The following is a 16,569-nucleotide window of genomic DNA, read 5'->3' as shown; positions in this document are numbered from 1 at the left end:
TAGACTTGCGGTCTGCGAGTCCCAGTCAATTCTTACCTTCTCTACGCCGAGAATCCTTTGATCTTGCGACTTGACGTTGGGCTCCGATGGTAGTGCTTTGGTTGGACGTGTGGTTTCGTTCGCATGGCCGAAGATCTGGCTGGACAAGCGGTAAGTCCCTTTAATTTTCTGTAAACCGGTGGGTTTGGCCGATGCTTGTTTAATTGCCAGAGGAAAAGGCGGTCTTTGAAGCCGCTTTCAGATCTTCTGAAGGACCGTAAATGGGGGGGGGGGGGGGGGGGGGGGGTTTAAATCATGGAGTCAATTTGGGAATTCTCTGTATTCATGAGTTTCCACAGTGTTCAACGCTTTGCTATGACAGTCACAAAGGTCATAAAATTCTACAATACCTCGCGCGTCTAGTTTCTGTTTCAAGTTTCGTGAATGGAAAATTATGCTCGACAATATCTGACTTGTGAGATAGTCTCTTCGCATGGCCCTTTGCCCAGAGTTTCGATTCTCTATTGGTCTGTCTTGACAATGTCTTGACTTGCCACAGTGGACGAAGAGCACACCGGCATGATCCGCTGTGGAGACAATGCTGGCCCGGATTCTGCCGACCATCAAAAATTTAACAAGGCCAACCGGCCTGCAACAGCTGACCTTCAATTTGTGGCGATCCTTTGACTCAATGTCAACAATCATATGGCGTAATTTCTTTAGATGCGGCACTCTCGGTCTTGCCTGGGCTAACAAGGCAGGAACCCGATACACAGAACATGATTTGCCATATCGAGGCTTGTGGGTTCGCAACACTTGGATTGGAGCGACCTTTTATGATTTTGCAGCCCTGCAGAGGAGTCGCTAAATTGTAGTTGCTAAATGGTAATTGTCCTTTGCGCTGTGAGACGTTGGCTTGGACAACAGGTACCATTACCTGTTCACCAATCCGCCTTCATGTCTCGAGACTGAAGGTGAGCAAGCGTCAGCTCGCCAAGAGATGTGGTCTCTTGGTCGTGAGCTACAGCGGTTACGTCAGCCCGAGTGAAAAGGAAATCTTCGCTTCACGACAAGTTCCAGAAATTCCCTCTTGGAATCACACTGTTAGGGCTTCCCGGGACCTTGGACGCCTCAGTAATCGCTGTTTCTTTAGCTGTTAGAATCTCAATCGGACTCAAGACTTGGTACTGGCGGCGCGTCAGTCGGATATGCACATTCGAGAAAGTTTCGAAAAAATCAAAGGTTGAGAGATCAGCTCGTGAGTCTCGCTGGACAGTGGCCGCGATAGTGGCCCGACAAGTCCAGTGCCATCGAAACTGGCAAGTCTTTCAGCGTTTTGAAGCCTGCTTCCCAGTCATGGACGCAGCCATGGGGACCGAGGAATTTTCAAGCTTCCTTACGAAGGGTTCGATGCTTTCATGGAAGACTCAGAACAGACGTATCCGAATTCTCGCGCCAAGTCGGAGCTCGCGACACATGGATCAGAACGAAACTTTCACATGCTCAGGATAAACACCGCCCCCACGTGGTGCACAGCGAGAAATTTCATGATGGGGATACATCTGGATTTGCGGCATGGCCCAAAAATATGTACGCCACGCGAGCCAGAGACAGGTTACAACATTCGAAGGGTAAGAATCCCCAAAGGGGATGCCGCTAGCCCAAGTCCTGTCGCCACTACAGGTAGCTCAACGCCACAACCTTTCCATCCTGCAGGATGGGAGTATACCAGCCAATTGTCATTCTGGTTATGATGTCAGCACACCCCAAAGATCTGTGCAACTCTGGATAAACAACACGTACTGCGACCGTTTCGTGTCGGCGAATTTTTCATGATCCGGTCCCGCGTTTTGCTTGAAGAATGGATCTTGCTTCATTTTGACGAAGCAGTCAATGCCTGGAAAAACGATCTGGATGCAAACATCGTAGTCCGCAATGTTTGCAAACTGCGGATCGTACAGCTTTCCCATCAGGGGCCGAGTCTTGCTGGTGTTGTGCGTCTGAGCCCATCAGCATTTCAACATCCTTGCCAGGCACGAGAGTGGTACGAAACGGCTGGCAACATACCATGGACCAGGAAAGGAAGCCATATTTCTCCATCAAGCCGCGAACAAGAGGTGCATGGGTGTTGACCATGTGGTTCCTATACTCTTCCTCGGAAATGCCCTCCTTCTTGTAGCCAAGGATGCTGAGGCAGAGTAATTGTTGTTCGTGCTCCATTTTGCTCAAAGATAATACCAGCGAAGTCTTATGCTGACCATGGACGAGGTATCCAAGCCGTTATATATCAGGAACCAGTTGTTCTTGCTGCAAATATAGCATTTGCGCGCATATGAGCTAAGACTGCCCCAAGATAGTCCAAGACGGAGTTCTTCGAGGCACCAACTTCTGGAAGCCATTCGGATACGGGGACCGAACCTCATGGCCTCCATTCCCAAAAAAGCCGCCACGTCTGGGTCTCCGGCATGTCCCAGGAGTCCACACGCACCGCCCCCAAGCAGCTACGCTATGCAGGTGGCTCGTGCGCAGGGGCGTCGTCCGACGTACCTGACAGTCAAGGCTATGCTACGCAGAGCGTTTTCTCAGACCGAATAATCTAATCAATCAGTTTCCGGATCAGACTAACATGCCCTCGGGTTAACACGAGTCACTCGTCTCAAGGCGCGACCTCAATCGCTTGAAGCTGGAGTCTCGATTCACAAGGCCTCAAAATGAGATGGGCTTGAGTTCTGAGTATCCGTCCTACACCATACATGCCAGACATTACCACGGCAAACGTTTATGATTGAGCACGTAACACGGCTACATTAGGCAATTTTGCCAGGAGGAATACTGTGGACCGAGGGACGAGAACTCCCTTGGTGCCCTGAATAAGCAGTAATCGGTGAACGACCAGAAGTCTGGGACCCGGTTTCAAGGGTCCATCTGCCGAACCGCAGGCCTTTCGTCCCTCTGCAAGCCAGGCAGATCAAGCCTCGCCAAGCCACTGACAGCGAGGAGTCCTTGGTTTGCCTATTGCGGAAAGTCAAAGAACGGTATCATCTCATGGTCCAAGACTGGCCGGGCCTTTCTCGAGTTTGACGCACTTTACCAAGGTCTAAACCCACTCACTTGTAGGGCCCGCTAACCAAGGCGGCAAGAGTGACGGTATGGCTCTCGCGTTGTAAACGCATGTATGTCCAAAAATACGCCTGCCCTTCACGCCACGCGGACCTTGATGGTTGGTCTGCGGGTATTCTAGACAGCATCATTTACGGTCTCCACGATGGTACCTCTGTGTAGGTTTGCGCTGTCTCCATGGCGTGCAACGACCCTTCAGGTGTGCTTCAAACACGTTTTCCTCGCGTTCGCTAAGCGCGACGGTTTCCGCCCGTCTCGCTTATGCGTCAACTCTGGTCCTTCGGGGACTATAGCCGACATGCAATGTCTCTCGGCGATGCTCTTTAGACCTGACTGACATTTCTTTTCATCCCTTCTGACAGGAGTTTAGTTCGCTTCCCGCCTAACCGTGTCATCACATGAGGCTGGTAAACGCTGTGGCGGATCCTGCGTAAGCCCGCGGGGACCGAGGGCGCGCTGACAGCGGTCCACGCGCAGCGCGAACATAGAGAGCTCTGCTATGCAGTCTTGAGAATGCTTTGCGAACGAACGTTGAACGATATAAGTCTCGCGAGAGGCACTTGGAAAAGTCGCCATCATCTGGATCAACAACTCCTCGCTTTCAACCAATTCTCTTGAGCATCTCGAATCGATTGAGCGTCTTTGACTATTCTATTTCTTCTTTTCACAACCTTTCCACTAGACTTTTCAAGGACCATCCGGACTTAGACAGCAATGGACAACACCATGCAGATCCTTGTGTTCGGTGACCTCGCGGTCCCCTACGACTCTGGCCTCAAGCGGCTGCTTTCGAAGAGAGACAACCCGACGTTGACCTCTTTTATCAACGAAGTTTGCACTGCTTTGAAGATAGAGACTGCGGCTCTTCCAGCCAGTCAGAGAACGGCCTTTTCACGTTTCTCGACACTACAAGAGCTTCATTTTGCTCACCAACAATCGAAAAATGGCAACTGTGCCATCGACTCTGCTCTTGTTTGCACATACCAGGTTGCATCTTTCATTGCGTAAGTGTTTCAGTATCTTCAACTCCCCTTCCTATCTCGCTGACTGGCTTAATATAGGCACTACAGTGAAAACAAGCGTCCCTACCCTACCAAAGCCAGTACCTATGCTTTGGGGAGCTGCATCGGTGGTCTTGCAGCTGCAGCAATTAGCTGCAGCAAGAGCATCTCTGATCTCAGTTCGACGGCCATTGAGGCGATTAAAATTGCCTTCAGGCTTGGTCTTGCTGTTATGGAAATGAAGAGTCGTCTCACTCCCGACCTGGAGAAGACATCTTCATGGTCCATGGTCGTTGGAACTTCTGAAGAAAAGGCATCTGAGCTCGCAAAGGACTTTTCTGACAAAGCTGGTCTTCCCGTAACTTCTCGCCTCTACATCAGCTCGGTTGGTCATGGAAGCGTCACCGTGACTGGGCCACCAAAAATCCTCCAAGAGTTCTTCTCTCAAAACTCGCAGCTCAAACCGGCCGCAACCTCAATCGACGGCCCCTTCCACGCTAGCCATCTCTATTCTGCCAAGGAAGTCGAGAACCCCTTGGACCTCTCTTCTGATGTTTTTGAGTCAGTTCCAACGATCCCATTGATCTCCAACGAAACTGGAGCTCCGTTCGAGCAAGAAACCTATGGAAGCTTGCTCCGTGCCATTTTGTCCGAGTCCCTGCTCAAGCAGCTCAGGTGGGACAGGATGCTGGAGGGTGTCTCCCGATCTGTCGCAGCATCGATATTCTCCGGATGCTCCGTGGTCCCTTTCGCCGCAAGTGGTATCCAGGGTCTTGTTTCAGCCCTGAAGCGTTCTGGCCTCAGCGAAGTCAACGTGGATAACCCAGCGGTCGTTCCCGAGTCCGAGGCCAAGAGGCCTCGTGAGCAGTCCAAGATTGCCATCATCGGCTTTTCTGGCCGCTTCCCTGAGGCCGAGTGCAACCAAGCGTTTTGGGAACTCTTGATGGCAGGTCTCGATGTCCACAAGGAGATCCCCAAGGATCGCTTCGATCCCAAGCTTTACTTCGACCCGACCGGAAAGAAAAAGAACACCAGCGGCGTCATGAACGGCTGTTTTATCCCTCATCCGGGCTGGTTTGACGCTCGTTTCTTCAACATGTCTCCACGTGAAGCGGCCCAAGCCGACCCAGCTCAACGACTGGCCATTATGACTGCCTACGAAGCCATCGAAATGGCGGGCATCACTCCAAATGGCTCACCTTCGACTCAGAAGGACAGAGTCGGCGTATTTTACGGAGTGGTAAGTACAGCCCATGTTGTTTTACAAACTCCCGGCTAATTCCCGCAGACAAGTGATGACTACAGAGAAGTGAACAGCGGGCAGTGCATTGACACCTACTTTATCCCAGGTGGCAATCGCGCGTTTATTCCCGGTCGCATCAACTACAACTTTGGCTTCAGTGGCCCCAGTTACAGTGTGGACACCGCCTGTTCCTCCAGTCTCGCAGCAATCCACTTGGCATGCAACTCCCTTTGGCGAGGGGAATGTGATACCACCATAGCTGGCGGAACAAATGTTATCACGAATTCGGACAATTTTGCCGGGCTCGACCGCGGCCATTTCCTCTCCCGCACCGGTAACTGCAACACGTTTGACGATGGTGCGGACGGATACTGCCGAGCAGACGCTGTCGGTACCGTCATCCTGAAACGCCTGGACGATGCCCTGGCAGACGGAGACCCAGTGTTCGCAACAATCCTCGGTGCTTGTACGAACCACTCTGCCGAATCGGTCTCGATCACCAGGCCGCATTCGGGTGCCCAGGAAGCGGTTTTTCGCAAAATACTCAACACTGCAGGCGCTGATCCCTCGAGTGTCAGCTATGTTGAGATGCACGGCACAGGCACACAACACGGCGATGCAGTTGAGATGACGTCGGTCCTCAATGTCTTTTCGCCTCGGTCTGATCCTCTGTACCTGGGCTCAGCCAAGTCCAATATTGGACATGCCGAGTCAGCTTCTGGCGTTGCTTCGCTCATCAAGGTCTTGCTCATGATGGAGAACAGCGCTATCCCTCCCCATTGTGGCATCAAGACCAAGATCAACCACAACTTCCCGACAGATCTGGAACAGCGTGGCATTCGCATCGCGATGAAGGCGACAAACTGGAAGAGACCCGAGGCTGTTCCTCGCAGAGCCTTTGTCAACAACTTCTCTGCGGCCGGAGGAAACTCGTCCGTCCTCGTTGAGGATGCACCCGTCCTCGCTCCAAAGTCGGCTGAAGACGCTCGGTCTCAACACCTGGTTGCTGTATCTGCTAGGACGCCAGGATCACTGAAGACCAACATCCAAACCCTGGCCCAGTTCATCGCTCAGAATCCATCCATGTCGCTGCCTTCCTTGTCCTACACGACCACTGCTCGTCGCATTCACCACAACTTCCGCATCATGGTGTCTGGATCAGACCTGGGTGCCGTTCAGAATGCACTGGATGCTGCAGGAAGCCGAGAAAAGTACACTGCTGCTGCGCCTGGCCTGCTTTCCATCTTCGCTTTTACGGGCCAAGGCTCACAGTACCTCGGGATGGGCAAGCAGCTCTTCTGTCTACCACAGTTCCGTGCGGACATGGAAAGGTTCGATGGAATCATCAAGAGCTACGGATTCCAAGAGATAATGCCAATTGTCGATGGAACCTGTACGGAGGATCTCGCTACTCTGCCCCCTTCGACCATTCAGTTGGCGATGGCGTGTCTCGAAATGGCTCTTGGCAAGTTTATGAAGACGCTGGGAGCTGTGCCCCAGGCAGTCATTGGCCACTCACTTGGCGAGTATGCGGCGCTCAACCTGGCTGGCGTCCTGTCAGACTCCGACACCATTTATCTCGTCGGCAAGAGGGCGCAGCTTCTTGAGAAGCATTGCGCCGTTGGAAGCCACTCTATGCTTTCGGTCGACTCCTCTGTTCAGGGTCTGTCTCAGTACCTTGCTTCGCACAAGACTCTGGAGGTTGCCTGCATCAATGGACCAAGTGCCACGGTGCTCAGTGGACCAGCTGCTGATATCATCATCGCTGAGGGTGAGCTGAAGGCAAAGTCGATGAAGACTATCAAGCTTAACGTTCAGTTTGCATTCCACTCGGCACAAGTCCAGCCCATGCTTGACGCCTACGAGGATATTGCTCGCTACGTGCAATTCAAGGATCCCAGCATTCCTCTCGTTTCTCCTCTTCTTGGAAAAGTCATCACCAAGGCGGAGGAATTCGGTTCTCCCGCTCGCTACCTCAGTCGTCACTGCAGGGAGACCGTCAGCTTCGAGGAGGCTCTGCGCATCACGCCGTCTGAAAAGGCAGTATGGATCGAAATCGGTCCCCACACTGTTTGCTCTGGCATGATAAAGGCTACTCTGGGCACGCAAGTGACCACTCTTGCAACACTCCGCCGCGGCGAGGATGCTTGGAAGACCTTGACTGCTGCTCTCACGGGCTTGTATGAGCGCGGTCTTGACATTGACTGGAACGAGTATCACCGTTGCTTCCGCAACGGCTTGACTGTGCTGAAGTTGCCATCCTACAACTGGGACCTCAAGAATTACTGGATCGACTACGTCCACGACTGGTGCCTGACCAAGGGCGACGCCCCGATCCAGGCGCTTCCAGTCCCGGAGCCAACTCCAGCTCCTGCTCCCATTCTCTCGTCATCGGTTCACAGGGTCCTTGAGGAGAAATTCTCCGAGAACGAAGCGACTGTCTTGGCCGAATCGGACATTGCTCACCCCGACCTTCAGAGGCTGCTGCATGCTCACAAGGTCATTGGAATCCCTATTTGCACTTCGTCGGCTTGGGCAGATGTCGCTCTGACCCTTGCGAATTACATGCTCGAGAAGTCTTCTGTCGCGGACAAGGAGCAGCTCGGTGCTGCGGTGACCGACATGGCGGTCGAGAGGCCACTCATCGCCAATGGTCAGCCTTCGCAGCTTGTCCGTATGACAGCCACTGCCAACTGGTCCGAAAAGACCATGGCTGTCAAAATCTACAGCGTCAACGCTGAAGGCCGCAGGAATATTGACCACGCCAAGTGCACTGTTAGACTCGGTAACAAGCAGTCCTGGCTCAACGAGTGGAAGCGCATCGCGCACTTGATCCAAGGCCGCGTTGCCAATATGCGCCAGGGTTTAACCAACGGCTCGGACAGCGCTCATCTGATCAAGAGTGGCATGTTCTACAAGCTCTTTGGTGCCGTTGTCGAGTACGACGACTTCTTCAAGGGTCATCAAGAAGCCATCATGCGCAGCGACGACTACGAGAGCACTGGTCGTGTCAGGTTCCAAGCGGTCGGTCCTGATGCCGGCAAGTGGACGGTCAGCCCGTACTGGATTGACAGCATCGGTCAGATTACTGGATTCACCATGAACGCCAACGAGGCAACGGACTCGAAGCAGTTTGTGTACCTCAACCACAGCTGGGACAACTTGCGCATTGCGATTCCGTTCGATGCCAGCAAGGAGTACCACACCTATGTCAAGATGCAGCCAAAGAACGAAAAAGAGTATTCTGGTGACGTTTTTGTCCTCGATCAAGATGTCATAGTCGCCGTGTACGAGGGCGTCACATTCACCAAGGTCCCCCGGCGTGCTATGGAGATGGCCTTATCCCAGGCTACGGGCGGTGCCGTCAAGACTTCTTCTGCCCCTGCTCCCAAGATCGCTCCCGTCACCAAGGCCAACCTGGCTGCCAAGGCAGCTGAGTCGAAGTCAAAGAAGCCATCGGCTTCTCGCAGAGCCACACCACCAAAGACTTCGGGGCCTTCCGCGGCATCTCAGAAGGCACTTGCAATTATTTCGGAAGAGGTCGGCGTTCCTGTCCCTGAGTTGGACCTCGAGGAGGAGCTTGCTGCCTATGGAATCGACTCGCTCCTCGCGCTAAATGTCGCCAGCAAATTCCGCGAAAACCTGGAGATGGACATTGACTCGTCTGTTATCATTGAGGCCGCCTCGATCAAAGACTTGTTCTCCAAGCTCAACCTCGGGCAGCAGGAGCAACAGCCACTTCCGAAGGATCCTTCTCCTTACACTTCCGACTCCTCCTCCAGCGATGCAGACGACGAGTCGGACTTGGCCTCTGTGTCGTCCAAGACTTCCGTCAGTGAAGCAGAGGGTCCAGTCAGCATCGACTGCAAAAATTCTCCTGCTGTGATGGAAATCGTGACCAAGCTACTTGCCGAAGAGATCGGTGTATCCGTCTCGGAGCTCACCGAAGACGAGGAGCTTTCAAACCTCGGGCTTGACTCCCTCATGTCTCTCACCATCACTAGCCGGATCCGCGAGGAGTTGCAAATCGATGTCGACTCGGACTTCCTGATGACCAACACCACTCTCGGGTCCATCAGGGCGAAGCTTGCGCCCAAGAGCTCAGAGCCGGCATTCACAGAACAGCCTTTTCCGCCTGCGACGTCGGTCCTGCTCCAAGGGCGCCCCAGCACCGCTACCAAAACCCTTTTCCTCTTCCCCGACGGTAGCGGCAGCGCAACCTCCTACATGTCTCTCCCCTCGCTCGACGCCAGCATCGCCATCTACGGTCTCAACTGCCCGTTCCTCAAGCGCCCGGAGGACATGAAGTGCACGCTACGCGAGCTCACCAACCCGTACCTGGCCGAAATCCGTCGCCGGCAGCCCCACGGCCCCTACTTCTTGGGAGGGTGGTCCGCAGGCGGCATCTGCGCCTACGACGCGGCCCAGCGACTGATAGCCGACGGCGAAAAGGTCGAGCGGCTGCTGCTCCTCGACTCGCCGAATCCGATCGGGCTGCAAAAGCTGCCGGAGCGGCTGTACGACTTCTTCGACAGCGTCGACTTGTTCAGCACGGGCGGACAGAAGGCGCCGGCGTGGCTGCTGCCGCACTTCCTCGCCTTCATCGACGTCCTCGACACGTACGACCCCGTCCCGTTTGCCGACGCGGCGCTGGCTCCCGACACGCGCATCGTGTGGGCCCTCGACGGCGTCTGCGGCGACGGCGACGGCCGCATCCCCTCCCCCGAACCGCGCGATGACGATCCCCGCGAGATGAAGTGGTTGCTGAATGACCGCACTGAGCGCGGCCCTAATGGCTGGGATCAGCTCGTCCCCAAGACCAAGATTGCCATTGAGCTTTTGGAGGGCGCGAACCATTTCTCCATGATGCATGGCAAGCCGGTCAAGGAGCTGGGCGGCTTCATCAAGCGGGCTTTGGCTTAAGTGGACAGGAAGGAAGCTGTCCTTGCTCGGTCATCACATCGCGTCTTTTTTTGGTCCGAATTGTAAGCGTTACGCATCGTTCTTGAACCGATCTTTCCTGAATACTTTCGCTTAGATGTTTGGCTAGGAGTTGGTGGTGGTGTTTGCTTTTCTTTTGGTGGAAACTTGTTCATTCAGATTGGTGATAGACTGGATCATGTTTTTCCTTTTTTTCCCTCTTTCGCATAGTCCTTCCGTACACAATTTTCAGAGATGCTCAACTCATTCCGGTCCCATTATGAAAAAGCAGGTGAGCTATACGTACCTCAAGAGCTATACATAGTTCAACAAGTGGTAGGTGATGTTAAGAGACTGATAAGGAGGTGCGGTGGCGAGTAGTAGCAAATGTTGGGCAGAATTGACGCACGAAATTGCAATGTCCAGGACTGTTCCGAACTCTAGAAGTTTTCTCCCACCATTTCTTGACTTGTCGGCATTTTGGGGACGATTTCCCACGAGCCACGAACTCTAGGTCGAAACCTCTTTGACCGAAACAATGCCGATCAGAAACGTCGGCGGGGAATACTGCGAGTTGACTCCAGGGCCAGGAGGGTTGCATCAAGTGATTGATTGATTGTATTATAAGAGACAGAATACATTTACTCCACATAAAAAGCCGCCAACCCGTTCAACCGTGAACATCTTACCGCATAACCTACATCAAACGAACCAAGCCGCAAACAAACAAGAAGAAAAATGAAAAGACTGGTGAGAAAGATCCCAATCCAATCCAAATCCACCCCGCGCCGCCCCACCCACCCACCCCACAAACACGCCTACACAGCCTTCTCCGACGCAATGTACTGGGCCTTGAGGTCCCTGCCCGACGCGCTGACGCTAAGCTGGCGTCCATAGTCGTCGACGACGGAGCTGTCGACCTCCTCGTCGAAGACGTCGACCTGGGTGGTTTCGAACTTGCGCGCGCTGACGCCGCGCTCGAAGAGCAGGTCCAGCTCGGCGAAGGAGCGGCCGCGCGGCTCCGGCACGCGGAAGAAGGTGTAGATGATGCAGCAGAAGGCGATGCCGGCCCAGAAGAAGCCGGTGAAGTTGCTCCAGTCCCATTCTTCGGCTGGTAGTGGGGAGGGAGGCGTGTTAGTTTGGGTTTTGCTTGCTCGGAGTTTGAGGGTTGGGATTGGGGTTGAGATTGTGGTTGGGGTTGGGGGTGGAGGTGGTGGATTATAAGAACTTACGATTCAGCATGTACGGCGATAGCACACCGCAGATGACGCCGACAATGTTGTATAGGTTGCGGCCCAGCACGACCGTCTTGATCTGCAGGCGACGCGTCGACAGCTCACCGACGAGCGAGTAGCACACGGTGCCGACGGTCAGCTGGTACACCATGGCCCAGCAGATCATCATGCTGCCCGTAGCCATCGACGCCGACTTTTTGTGCGCATTTGGGACCAGTCCCAGGAAACCCATGATGAGAAGCATCGAACACAGGCCGCAAAGTCCGTAGAGGTACAGGCTGCGGCGCCCGATGCCCCAGCTCATGAGGAACCACGCGCCTATCGTGCCGACCATGTTGATGGCGTACTGACCCATGGTGAAGTCGAAGGCGGATGAAGACGAAAGACCGGCTTGTTCGAGGAAATAAGTCGAGTAGTTTGAGAAGGAGTTGCCGGATAAGTTTTGCATCGCCCAGCACATGCAAACGATTTCGGTCCTGCGGAGATCGGTGCCCTTGAAGCAATCGAGGTAGCTGGCGCCCTTAGTGATTCGATCTTCAAGCGCCGTCGTGTGCACCATCATGGATATGGTTTCGTCGGGATCAAAATCCTTGGTCTTTTTCGAACTCGTCAAACGCAGCAAGCTCCTTTTTGCGTCTTCCATGCGGCCTTTGCGGACCAGCCACCAGGGCGATTCGGGCGCAAAGGCTATCCCTATTAACAAGGGAACAGGCCACATCCATTGCAGGGCGTACGGAATGCGATATGACCATTGGTCGTCGCGGTGTAGATTCGCTTTGATCACGCTTACACCAATCAGCTGACTTGGGTCAGTTCCTGTGTCAAGAAATAACGGATTGACAAACCTGTCCCAGTCCCCAGCAGAAATTGACATACGTGGTCAAGTAACCACGCATCGCAACGGGACTGACTTCGGACGCGTAGGTAATGGTCAAGGTTTGGAACACACCCCATGGACTACGATCAACGCATCAGTCAGCACACACAAACTAAGCGTAGTCGGATCGAAGTAATAGGACAAGATGATGAGGACGTACATGCCGGCCAAAACCTCAGCGACCTGGAGTTCAACGACGCTCGGGGCGGTAAAGAAGATGGCGATGAGGCCTGTCAACAGAGCCAGGCAGGTCATGACCGTGTAACGGTATCCGAACTTTTCAGACACCCAACCGTTGATCATGAGACCGATGATTTCGCCGCAGTATGCACCGTTGGAGAGACCTGACTGCCATCGCGCGGGGATTTGGTAGGAGCCGTCTTTTGCTAGCTCGCCGTACTTTTTGTTGAAAGCGTCGACGGCGTAGAAGCTGCCCAGCAGACAAATTTGGTAACCTTCCATGACGATACAGGTGCTGATCAGGACACTCCAGCCAATGGCTTTGGGATAGAGCCGAATGCCTTCGAGAAGACTCATGCTCTGTTCTTTTTCGGTTGCGGCCTTGGCGTTGTGCTTGACGGCCTCCATCGTCTTGGAGTGCTCGAGCCGATCCTCGCGCATGTAGTGTATAGGCGCATGATGGGCGGTAATGTCAATGTCTGCCGAGTAGGGCGCCATTTTGCCAGGCTCGTCTGCCAAATTCGTGGCACGTCAAGCGAGGTTGGATATGGAGTTGTGTTGAACGGTGGTGTTGGACAGGCGGACAAAGGTAGGGCAGGGGTCGATCGTGTCCCCACCTATATACTTTTATCTTCAGTTTTCCCGACGCGTGCGGGGCCCCAGGGAGGATTGGCGGTTTGATGTCCTCGAAGATGTACTGGACCCACTATGTACACCTTGGATGTGGTTTTGAGAGATGTGCGAGGTCTGGAATGTCCGTGAGTGGCTCGCTTGACCCTGGTATATAGCAGCCGGTTCGGTTGGCCCTATGGCACGATATATACCTCGCGATAAGGGAGCTGAAGACTAAGCAACAATCACAGTACAAATCGCTGGAACGTAAAAGGCTGTATCTCGATCCACGAGTCAAACATTGCAATGCTGCGAGGGAGCAGAACCTTTTGGCGGATTCAAGAACCCGTCAAGATTTGTGGCCGACAAGAAGTTTTGCGTGTTTAATTTTGCATAGCGTGTGCTTGAGCCAAGGTTCGGCCGGTCGAAGAGCGCATCTGCGTGTCAGTTCAAGCAGCAACAACACATCCGTAGGCCTGGGCCGACCTCGTGACTACTCCACATCTTCCCCGGTGCTTTTTGGTGTCCTCGCAGGTGAGAGATGTGGTTGATGAGAAGCCGGGTTGTCAAGGCCAAGCAAGTCAGCTACGATTTCATTTGACCGTGCTTTTAGCCTCGAGTCAGGTGAAGAAAATGGCTGAACGCATTGCGTTGTGACTGGATGAGGAGAGCGGAGGAGGCGTAGGAAGGTGCCGTGCATGGTTGGGTAAAGTCAAGGGATAAGGCACGGACCGCTGAAGCCGTGATGGAAAAGGAGAGAGAGACAAAGAGAGAGAGTTGAGAGACTTTGTCGACACGAAGAGTGAAATAGTAGGGTGCTCGCTTATCAACGCGCCTCTGCACTACGCAATTTCGTCTTTACTGAAAGTTGGTACCCGTTGTGAATGGACCACAACCTGCTCTCGCTGCAAAGCTTTCATAAACCCAGTCTCGACTCAGCGAAGCTCGCTTTGGGCTGTGAAGCATACGATGCTGGTCTTGGCGCTGCGAGATGTGTTATTGGCCAAGCTTCACAACTCCTGAGACGTCGTTCGCTACGAAGATCTGTGATGGACAATGATCCATTCGCGTTTCGTTTCGAGCGACAATTTCAATCCACAAGGCCGCCCCGTATTATCCATCCAAAGTCTACAGCTTCAATGAGATCAGGCATTTATGCTGCCTTTCGTCACTTGCCGGCAACTGAAAAACGCTCTCAGGGCGCACCCAATTTGTCAACTTGCGAACTGAGTAGCGAGCGCGAATATCCACAATATTAGCGGCAACGAGAAGGTTCCGGCCGATTTTGCTCATTGTTCTCTGTATCATTTCGGAGGCATTGCAGACTGGCAGAGAAGATCCATGCAAAGCGTCGCTTTTAGCAGGGCACCTCAAAGTCGCATCGCACAGGATGCATTTTCGATTTCGGGAAAAACCATGTTGTTGTTGTCCGACTTCTCCGTTTTGAACTTGGCAATGCCGATTCCTCTGGTCACTACGCTAGCCTTTCATTGATCGACACACGACGGAAGCTCTGCCGCCTGAGCTTGAATAGGCTTGCTCGACTCAGACGAGCGCGATGTCGAGGCTTCAGCCGCCTTGGAGCTGGCGGAATCTTCCTGGGGGTCAGCGGATATCCTTTTCCAGGCGCGGAGTCTTGGTACTCTCCCGCCGGTTTTCAGCGTCAGTAATTTTGGAGCTAAAGGATACAAGAAGGATAGGAGATTACGTTTACGCACCAGGAAACTGTGTTTACTCTTCCCCTTTAAAATTAAGCCAGCTAATAAGGCCTATAAGATTCCCTTACTATGCTGGTTACTAAGGCTTAGCATTTTATACATGGATAGAATTAATGTTAGATACTAGGGTGGAAAAGTAAGAAGTGGACCTCTAAGCAGGCTGCCTAAGTAGAAGTTGTGGACTTTTGTCCAAACTGACTGACGCTGAATATCGGCGGGAGAGTAAAGCTGGTTTGTATCGTCGGCTGAGCGCTTGATATTCTTGCAGATTCGCACGGAGGGATCTTGGCCAAGCGGGAATGCGCTCCCTTTGAAATTTTCCACACCATTGTTGGTCTTTGGACCTTCAGACTCTTTCGAGCAGTCGGATTGAAGCGGCGTTGTGCAGACTGTTGACCGGCAGAGGCGGGGTTGTTTGCAGAAGAGCGAAGAGAAGGACTGTGACCGCAAGAGCGTCGAAAATGGAAATGACTCGGGGTTTTGCTTCAGAAGTCGAGAGACTCTTTTCCTCAAACAAAAGAGCAATGAACATGATCGAGATTGAAGAGGGGTATCCGCCGTGCATTGATAGAGAAAAACGAAACTCAACGGTCATCCTTCAAAAGCCTTCCTTTGCAAGCATATCGCAGATGTCCAGGTACAGCGCCACTGCATTGAAATTTGGTCTCGTACCAACCATGCTGTACAGCATCCACTTAACGCGACTCGTCCAATTGATCAGATCTAGGTGGCTTACACCGAGAAGTGTGCCTTTGTACGTTCCCCACTTGCTACTCTCCACGCTCACGAGGCCGTCATTCGGCGCTCCTTCTTCCATCTTCTTGATCACATCATGGCTCGGTTTGAAGACACTCCACCGCGTAGGCTCCAGGCTGGCGCCATAGGAAAAGTACCGTGTTCCTTCCAGATCCTGAGTTTTTGGGTTGAACTCTTCGCACACGTACTTGCGAGTTAATTGCGCGAAGGCTCCTGTCTCGAAGCCAAGACGCTCCATAAGACCGTAGATACGTGGAAGATTGGCCTCGCCAATCTCGCCCATGACGTAGTCCGCAAAGGCGGAACCGCGGTGCGGTGTGGCGATTGTGGCGAGAGATTTGACAGTGATTCCAGAGGGCTGCAGACGGCTGATCATGTAGCGCGCATCAAGCCCGCCCATGCTGTGTGCAATGATGTTGACGCTTTGAGGTTGATGCTGCTGGCTTGGTTGGTCCGGGGTTAGAGCCAATGCGGAGCGAATGCGCTCAGAGAGCATAGCAGCGCGGGCTTCGATGCTTCCTGAGGGTGAGACTGAAGCTGTTATGACACGAATGTCTCTCGCTTCGAGTGCTTCGCGGATGCCGCGCCAGTATTGAATCCCTGGAGCGTATTGTCCTGCGAGTCGTAGCTCGTCAAAGCCCAATAGGCCGTGGGCTAGGACGATAGGATGTTTCGGCTTGTCATATTTTGCACGGATCTCGGCGTATTCGTCTTTGATTTCTCTTCCAAGATCGGTGATGCGAGGATCCACAGGGCGCGAAGGAGATTGTTGTAGTCGCGAGTAGACGGAAAACGTCCGCGTCCATGGTTGCAGTCGCAGTTTGGTGATGGACTGAAAATGGCTGCCGCGAGCACATGAGACGACGGTTGTCATTGTCCAGGACCACGGGCGTGTTCATGTGTTGGTGGTGCAAGTTGAGGCAGTTGG

At 53.3% G+C, this 16,569-nt stretch overlaps 4 protein-coding genes across 4 annotated transcripts; 1 reads left to right on the top strand and 3 right to left on the bottom strand.

The window, feature by feature from the left end:
* Positions 1-1,316: 1,316 nt before the first annotated feature.
* On the bottom strand, positions 1,317-2,473 carry IWZ02DRAFT_454029 (EthD domain-containing protein). Its single transcript, XM_066767694.1, has 3 exons — positions 2,047-2,473; positions 1,783-1,979; positions 1,317-1,723 (listed from the first exon to the last, which is right to left on the bottom strand). Exons 1-3 carry the CDS (start codon positions 2,197-2,199, stop codon positions 1,657-1,659), a joined length of 417 nt encoding a protein of 138 aa, XP_066621609.1. The 5' UTR covers positions 2,200-2,473; the 3' UTR covers positions 1,317-1,656.
* A 964-nt stretch (positions 2,474-3,437) lies between these two features.
* On the top strand, positions 3,438-10,422 carry IWZ02DRAFT_520928 (polyketide synthase module). The gene is made up of 3 exons (XM_066770778.1): positions 3,438-4,103; positions 4,161-5,340; positions 5,389-10,422. Exons 1-3 carry the CDS (start codon positions 3,814-3,816, stop codon positions 10,264-10,266), a joined length of 6,348 nt encoding a protein of 2,115 aa, XP_066621608.1. The 5' UTR covers positions 3,438-3,813; the 3' UTR covers positions 10,267-10,422.
* A 648-nt stretch (positions 10,423-11,070) lies between these two features.
* Positions 11,071-13,326, bottom strand: IWZ02DRAFT_475774 (uncharacterized protein). Its single transcript, XM_066769017.1, has 4 exons — positions 12,536-13,326; positions 12,344-12,455; positions 11,496-12,297; positions 11,071-11,374 (listed from the first exon to the last, which is right to left on the bottom strand). The coding sequence occupies exons 1-4, from the start codon at positions 13,051-13,053 to the stop codon at positions 11,082-11,084; spliced, it is 1,725 nt and encodes a 574-aa protein (XP_066621607.1). The 5' UTR covers positions 13,054-13,326; the 3' UTR covers positions 11,071-11,081.
* Positions 13,327-15,348: 2,022 nt separating this feature from the next.
* On the bottom strand, positions 15,349-16,569 carry IWZ02DRAFT_291240 (triacylglycerol lipase). Its single transcript, XM_066763793.1, has one exon. The coding sequence runs from the start codon at positions 16,513-16,515 to the stop codon at positions 15,484-15,486; it is 1,032 nt and encodes a 343-aa protein (XP_066621606.1). The 5' UTR covers positions 16,516-16,569; the 3' UTR covers positions 15,349-15,483.

Source organism: Phyllosticta citriasiana, assembly GCF_038021145.1.
Source record: "Phyllosticta citriasiana strain CBS 120426 chromosome Unknown IWZ02scaffold_8, whole genome shotgun sequence".
Lineage (NCBI taxonomy): Eukaryota > Fungi > Ascomycota > Dothideomycetes > Botryosphaeriales > Phyllostictaceae > Phyllosticta > Phyllosticta citriasiana.
This window is presented reverse-complemented; position numbering and strand designations above follow the sequence as displayed.